At 37.7% G+C, this 8,409-nt stretch overlaps 1 protein-coding gene across 1 annotated transcript; it reads left to right on the forward strand.

Annotated features, from left to right (window-relative positions):
* Positions 1–3,619: 3,619 nt before the first annotated feature.
* Positions 3,620–6,151, forward strand: LOC107569542 (uncharacterized). The gene is made up of 3 exons (XM_016255660.1): positions 3,620–3,636; positions 3,878–4,049; positions 5,406–6,151. The coding sequence occupies exons 1-3, from the start codon at positions 3,620–3,622 to the stop codon at positions 6,048–6,050; spliced, it is 834 nt and encodes a 277-aa protein (XP_016111146.1). The 3' UTR covers positions 6,051–6,151.
* Positions 6,152–8,409: the final 2,258 nt, after the last annotated feature.

Consider the following 8,409-nt stretch of genomic DNA (forward strand, 5'->3'; position numbering starts at 1 on the left):
GAGCTGATCTGTGCTGGTCGCTGAGGGAATACATCAACTTTCACTAAGCGGAGTCCAGCCCGGGAGTTCATTCGTCGGATCCACTGGGAGCGGCGTTCTTGACCCCGCCGCCTCAGCTCACTCTAGCCCGGCTTCAGCTCACTCTATCCCGGCCTCAGCGCACGCTAAGCCGGGGCTTCCGCTAGGCCGCTGTGTTTTTCGTTGTGAAAGTGAAACTACTTTGTTTGGTCTTCCAAAAGAGGACACGACTACAATTTTTGTTCAGTATTTACAACACTGTTCCAGAACAGTTTAACCCAAATATCCAGATGTGTGCAGCACATTTTATGGAGGACTGTTTACTGATCCTGAGAGTAACGTTAGACTAAAATGCCGGCAGTTCTGACTCACAGTCTGCAAGTACGTTTTCATTTAAAGGATTTGCCACTGATGATTCAAACGCGAGTTTTGGGCAGTGTAGAGTAGCACTTGTTGTTTGTCATTTCTGTCAGGACCACTATTGTCAAAGATGATTGACAATTAGCATACAGTTTGGATTGGCGGTATGGTTCTGTTCTGGGCAAGAACTCCCTGCGCCTCCATGCAGCCTAGCATGGATGAGAGCAGGGAGAGCTGCAATAACCTCACCCCAGGGTAAACAGAACAGAACTAACATAAATGTATTGCAGATATTGTTAAAGTTCAATAATTTTACGTACACATTTTAGAATTAGTCTGATTCAAGGAGAATCAGAAGGCTGAATCCCGACTGACAGAGGAGGAGTTGGGGATGGAGGAGGGTAATTAGCTATTGACCAATGCGAAAACTGCTGATAATACTGAGGGACCTTATATATGAATGCTTAGATAGGTGTCATATTCCCATAGGTAGATGGGGATCAGCTGAATGTCAGCTGATGCGAGCTTGACTAAGGTGACCTGCCAGAACTAATGCTATGCTTGATTTCTCTGATCACAAATGCAGACAGAGTTTTATGTTTAAAAAGACAGTATAAGTCATTATAATCAGTAATTATGTCCCCACTGGATGCAACAAATGCCTCGTTTTGTAATGGGTTTTAATGTTTTTGTCTCGTCGCTCCGGCCGGGACACAGCATCAACAGTATGTGAGGGGCGTAACATTTCCGTCTCACACTTGAGGTATTCGGCCGATCACAACACACTGGATAGCTGGCCAATCACAGCACACCTCACTTTTTCAGACCGATGAGCTTTGTAAAAATCGGCACGTTTCAAAAAGGCGGGGCATAGAGGAGAAACAATAATGTACATTATGTGGAAAATAATGTTTTTTTTACTTTAAACTGCATAAACACATTTCATTACACCAAATATACAAAAATAATGTTGTTTTTAGCAGCATCATATGACCCCTTTAATATTAATATAGGGGGAGATCTGTTAGTGTTTAATATTGTATTATTTTGAAATGTAAAAGTTTTTCTGGTGTGTCTAAATGTGTGAGGTTACCTCTGTGCAGAAGAGTAGAGCCCGATGTGATCAGGATGATGACTGGCCAAACACCATTAAGATTGTTACTTAAAAAGTAATAGCTGTGTACGTTTCAGCACAGGGATAATCTGTTCACTAAGTGCTTTATTATAAGCAGATGTGCTTATGCTATTGCGAACTAGCTATATTTTAAAATTTGAAACATGTATATCATAAATTATTGTTCAATATACGAAATATGTATTTCCATATATGTCTGTACATGTACATCTATATATTATAAAGTATAATCCTGAATATAAAATTACATATATTTTGATATAAAAGTAAATGTATAGTCACATATTTTTTCAATATATGAACATAATATTCTTTAAATTCTTAATGTATTATTCAATATATTGTAATATATTTACACAATATATTATTCTGTATAATTTCTAATATACCCTTATGTCATTTAATATATTGATCATTCATATATTAGGGAATATATTTTCTTTGCGTAAAGGGTTACAGAAACACAATTGGGTCATTCTGTGTCAGCTCAACCAGAGGTCCCCGGCTCAAATTTTACTTTTAATTTTTATTTATTTTTTCTGAAGAAAGACATACATGTATTGTGATGAAAGCCAACATGTTAAATGTCATGGATGAATATTTACTGAGTAATCCACTATTTTGTAGAGGGGGGTCAAAATGGCTATTTTCACCTAAGATTCAGAGCCAAATTACAGGTGGGTAAAAATGACTTCAGAAAGACGGCAGTATCATATTGTTACTTTTACACAAGAGATTGGTAGGTCTGTTAGTAAAATATGTTGACTTCAGCAATCTTTGTTGCATTATATGCCAGCGGTGATCATTCAAAAAATGGGGAAACAGCACTTTTCAAGTTTTTTTTCTCCAAAGTCTGCAGGCTTGTAACTCAAGAAGTATTAAATATATCTTAATGCCCTTTTAGATATTGGGTCTTAACAAACTTTCCTTTTGGCATCTTCATTTTTAAGGCGCTATATTGTTTGGTTCCAGAGAATCATATTGGAATTTCAATAAGGCTCCAGGAGTAAATTATTAAAATGTACACATTTTCAGTGGTCAAAAAACAAATGTGGGTCACCTTGCATAAATATGACACTTATTTTCTTTTAAAGAATGTCTAAAGAACAAATAATGTTGAAACTAGAGATGTATCTCGTTTAGAACTGATTCTGTTTTTTCGAGCCTCTACACTGGCAGCGCCATTTGTCAGATTTTGTATCAAATGTTGAAAGTGTCCTCCCAAACCTACACCAGTTGTCCTTCTCACCAGTGTACACTGAGAAGAAGACCTATCTATCAGAGAGACTGAAGGTGAGAGTCAGGCGGAGATTTTACTGAGATTTCACTGCACAGATCCACATACACATGTCAAAGTAAGGTCATGTGACAGGCAGGGCATTCAAACGGTTTGATCAATGAAGGAGATTAAAAACTATTAACAGACAAACTGAAGAGCAGATAGATCTGCAGACTGAACTGACGAGACGTTTCCTGTTTCTACAGCCAAAGAGGAAATGACAAACAGGTGAGTCAGAGTCTACAAGCTCTGCTTCAGAACTCATCAAAAGAGGTCAGTGTTCAGTAGCAGCTTTCAGCAGCTAAAGATAACCTGCCAAGACTTCAAACTCTTCATCACATCACAAATGAAGCTCCACAGCGAAATCATGACAACTATGTTTTCGATTCAGCTGAATTTAGTGACAGCTGGGATTCATGCACACATTTCTGCGGTCTTGAAAAAATAAGAAAATGTTTCAAAGATGGCAGGTTTTTAATAGTTTGGGGTTTGGGTTGAAGTGGCTCTTAGATTAATACATTTTAATGGAAAAAATGAATTTGCTCAAAATTCTGAATAATAAGCAAACAATATTATTGAACAAAAATATATTAAATATGTTACATTGATTTTCCTGGGGGAAATAAAGGTGTTGTCACGTGTATGTTCCTGTTGAGTTCCTATTTGCCCTTATTTGGTCCTTCCTGTTCCTGTCCTGATTGTGTTCTCATTTGTTCTAAGTGTTACCCATTTATTTCTATTGATCCCAGGTGTATCTTGTCATCCCCTCCTCTTGTCATGTGTTTAAATAGTGTTCCCTGTTTTGAGTTCAGCGTCCGGTATTGTTCATGTCGATCTGTGCTACGTGGGTTTCCTTGTTCCATTGTTCCATTTAACAAAAAATTATTTACCACGGAAGTGTAAGAACGGTTCCCCAAACCAGAAATCCGACTTTAAAATTACATTTTGACCGAGACTATCTCTGTGAATAACGGTGCCTGCTCTAGCACTGTTTTCGCGCCGATAATTGACTGAGCTTCTTGTTCCCACAATGCAATATTCGGTGCATCCCTAGTAATAATTGCTTCTGTGTTTGTGTTCTGTAGTTGTTGGACGTGTCTGGTGGATCTTGAGGGGTTAAATATGAGGCATCTGTGGAGACCAGGAATCAAAGCCTTTCTAAGGATGATAGAGCTTGTAGGAGCCAACTACCCTGAAACACTGGGCCGTCTCCTCATACTGAGAGCACCCAGAGTGATTCCTGTGCTCTGGACTTTGGTAAACACACACACAAACATAAGATTTCACAATTGTGACACACTTAGCACATACAAAGAATGTTAACAAATAGTTCACGATATTGGGAAACAGAGGTTCACATCAAACCACAACAATCGTCTGTATGAGTGATGATCTTTTTCATCATAAACTGCAGGATTGCTGTAACTGTTATGCTTAAGAAAAATATGTATATTGTTACAAATACATTTGTAAATGTTGTTAAAAAAACAAATAAACAAACCAAAACAAAAAACCAAGTACCAAGTGTGACCCAAAAATGAAGAGACTCAGAGTTTAATTAATTTTAACGGAAAAAAATATTTCATAAAAATGTTATAACTATTGCATAGTATCATAAAATCTACTAAAAAAAAAACCTAAAAATGTTATTGAACAAAAAAGTATTACAATGATTTTCCTACAAAAAAAAAGCACCAAGTGTGACCCAAAAACACAGACTGTACAAAAACATGGACGTAGTGTCCGTGACGTCACTCGTAGGGTTCAGAAGAGCATTTTTGAAGCCTAAAGTGGGAATCTTGGCAGTGTGCCACCGCACGTCACTCCCGGATAATCGAAAATGGGCAAAAAGGCGGGACGTGGGTGAAGCTGTCTATGGTGACAGCAGTGCTGCCGTGCAAAGACAAAACACCATAACTTTGTTTTTGGTCGAAATGAGTTATTGATAATTTTGGGACATAGATGCCAGCTCTCAGTCTGGGGCTGCACACTTCTGCACGTGTGAGGAGTCGAATGCCATGACAGCGTATCACATAAAATCAGTTACTGTACGCAATTAAATCCGTTTCATACCTTTTCTTGTAACTCGATAAAAAACATTGCAATGAGCGTCATCGGAGATGTTTAATTCACAATCATTCTGAGCATTATTCCTGCTGGCGTTCACATCAATCCACAAGTCGTTCTAAGGTTAAGCTATTTTCATTCAGTTCGATGTAAAAACAATAGGCTAAGTATGTCTTGCATCCTTTAATGTTAGCGAACATTGCAAATAAATTGGTTGCAAAACGGTATCCACTCACGTTTAACTTTTTGTCTGGTTGTTACGGTCAGAAAAAAAACGGAATTACATTACTATATGTTATAGCCTAGCCAATGATCACTAGATTTTATACAGATGTTACTATAATGATTCTGTAAATGGTGATCAGCACCCAAATATTGTGGAAGCCACTGCCTTTTGCCTTGGCGTGACATCTCACTTTTTGCAGACAGTGCAAAGGCAGAGTACCTACAAAATAGCGGTAAAAATCAAGTTTGAGATCATTTTCATTAAAACATCTAATTGCCAGATTTCCAGTGTCCTACCCATAATACATTTTTTAATTACAGGCCGACTCTGCCATCATTTCCACACTCTCCTCGTTGATCAATACTCGGTCTGATGCACTTGAAGGAATGATTAGCGCCAATGCTCTGAAGATAGAAGGGCTGAAGAAAACGGTAGACTTTGTGTGTGCCGAAGTACAAGATTTGAAGAAGAATGTGAAAGATGTAGATTCCAGACTTAAAGATCAAGAACGTCTCACGGGCACCTGGGAAACACGCATTTCTGATCTAGAGAGATACTCTCGCAGGTGGAATTTGAGATTGTTTGGAGTGCCTAAGACTTTCAAGGAAGATATAAGATCCGAGGTCATTCGAATCTGCAGCGAGACTTATCCCGAGGCCAAGAGCAGGTACCCTGATGTTATTGACACTGTGCATCGGCTAGGGACGAGAGGTGACAGCACAAAACCTCGCGCCGTTATCATGCACTTCACCTCACGGGTTATCCACGATGCCTTATGGAAAACTGCCAAGAAGTCCCAGTTTCTCAAAGACAACAACCCGCGCTTCGCAGAGGATCTGACTTCGCTGGACCGGGAGAGATGGAAGAGCTTGTGGCCCAGAGTGAGAGAGGCGAGGGCTGCTGGAAAAATGGCCTATTACGTCGGAGCGCGTGCGTTCATTGAAGGTGTGGAGATTGCTTTGTGAGTTCCATCATGAGGATTGTGTGCTCTTTTCTAAGATTGTGACTGTTAACTGTCACTATTGCATTTGAGCTATCATCGTATTACAGCTGGACCTTTAAAATGATCATTGAAATTGTTCAGTTAAGCTCTGTTCATCTCAGTTTTCTTTTCATCTATCAGTCAGTTTTGATGTTTTGCCTTTGTTTTGATTTGTGGCTTACCGCAGAGTTCTATAAACGGTTCTCTAAAGAATTGTCTCCTTTTTTACTTAAGGTTTTTGAGGAAAGCATACAGAATGAGACCCCCCGACTCTCACTCAAGGCTTAATTACTTTAATTCCGAAACCTAAAAAATATTTACTTTTAATTGATACTTTTGCTAAAAGACTCAAATCTGTATTGGGATATGTTACAGATGAGACACAATCTGGTTTTTTGAACAAAAGACATTGTTAACGATATAAGGTTGATTCTTGATTTATTAGATTATTCAGACTTTATTCAGGAGGACAACTTCATTCTTTTCTTAGATTTCCATAAGGCTTTTGATTCATTGGAGCACCAATTTATTATTAATTCATTAGTTAAATTTGGTTCTTGGGATATGTTTTGTAGAGTAATTAAAACCCTTTACAATAATGGAAGTGCTTCGATTAAATTAAAGAATGGCATTTCACCCAGGTTTAGTTTATCCAGAGGAGTGAGACAAGGGTGTCCCGTTTCTCCCTATTTATTTCTTGTTTGTGTGCAGCTACTGTCAACATTTGTATGTGAAAGTGGTATTCAGGGTATCCATATAGCGGATCGAGAAATGTGTATTAGTCAATTAGCAGATGACACCACCTTATTTTTAAGAGATGCTTCCCAAATCCCTATAGCAATTAATTATATAAAACTTTTCTCTGAAGCTTCGGGTCTTAATCTAAACATAGGCAAATGTGGATTAATGCCTATTAAAGACTGTACAGCACCCATCATTTATAATATTCCAGTTAAATCTGAAATTACATATTTAGGCATTGTGATAACTAAAGATCAAGATAAAAGATGTACCTTGAATTTTGACCCGGTTATATTAAAAGCCCAAAGAAGATTCAATGCATGGTTGCAGAGAGACTTGACCTTGAGAGGCAGAGTACTGCTTGCTGAGGCGGAGGGCATCTCCAGGTTTACATACTCTGCACTCTCTCTATATGTGGACAATCAGTTGATAAAATCCTGTTTAATTTTGTTTGGAAAAACAAAATACATTATGTTAAGAAGTCTGTATTAAGAATTCTGGGAATGTCAATTTACGGAAATTCACTGTAAATTATACAGTCTTCTTTCACTTCCAAAAACGGTATACTACCGTAAAATTAATGTCCAATACATGTAATGTCCGATATAGTTTTTCACCGTATATAGTAGGGGAATTTACCGTTAACCATTTAACAGGTTTTTACTGTAGCATTTTTACAGTCTTTTCCCGTTAAATTCACGGTCATTTTTTTACAGTAGGCAAATGTGAATTAATGCCTATTAAAGACTGTACAGCACCCATCATTTATAATATTCCAGTTAAATCTGAAATGACATATTTAGGCATTGTGATAACTAAAGATCAAGATAAAAGATGTACCTTGAATTTTGACCTGGTTATATTAAAAGCCCAAAGAAGATTCAGTGCATGGTTGCAGAGAGACTTGACCTTGAGAGGCAGAGTACTGCTTGCTAAGGCGGAGGGCATCTCTCTATATGTGGACAACAACATTTGTAAATCAGTTGATAAAATCCCGTTTAATTTTGTTTGGAAAAACTAAATCCATTATGTTAAGAAGTCTGTATTAATGAACACATATGAGTACGGTGGGTTGAATTTCCTTGATTTCTCTTCTTTGAACAGCACTTTCAAAATTAATTGGTTTAGACCATCTTTATGTAATCCAAACTCCAGTTAAATCTGAAATGACATATTTAGGCATTGTGATAACTAAAGATCAAGATAAAAGATGTACCTTGAATTTTGACCTGGTTATATTAAAAGCCCAAAGAAGATTCAGTGCATGGTTGCAGAGAGACTTGACCTTGAGAGGCAGAGTACTGCTTGCTAAGGCGGAGGGCATCTCTCTATATGTGGACAACAACATTTGTAAATCAGTTGATAAAATCCCGTTTAATTTTGTTTGGAAAAACTAAATCCATTATGTTAAGAAGTCTGTATTAATGAACACATATGAGTACGGTGGGTTGAATTTCCTTGATTTCTCTTCTTTGAACAGCACTTTCAAAATTAATTGGTTTCGACCGTCTTTATGTAATCCAAACCAGTGTTGGTGGTAACACATTACAAGTAACGCGAGTTACGAAATCAGATTACTTTTTTCAAGTAACTAGTAAAGT

This window comes from Sinocyclocheilus grahami, unplaced genomic scaffold, assembly GCF_001515645.1.
Source record: "Sinocyclocheilus grahami isolate Dianchi unplaced genomic scaffold, SAMN03320097.WGS_v1.1 scaffold1356.1, whole genome shotgun sequence".
Taxonomy (NCBI): domain Eukaryota; kingdom Metazoa; phylum Chordata; class Actinopteri; order Cypriniformes; family Cyprinidae; genus Sinocyclocheilus; species Sinocyclocheilus grahami.

Coding starts and splice junctions, on each gene's coding strand:
- LOC107569542 (XM_016255660.1), top strand. Junction 4,050..5,405: donor TTCCTGTGCTCTGGACTTTG/GTAAACACACAC, acceptor TTTTAATTACAG/GCCGACTCTGCCATCATTTC.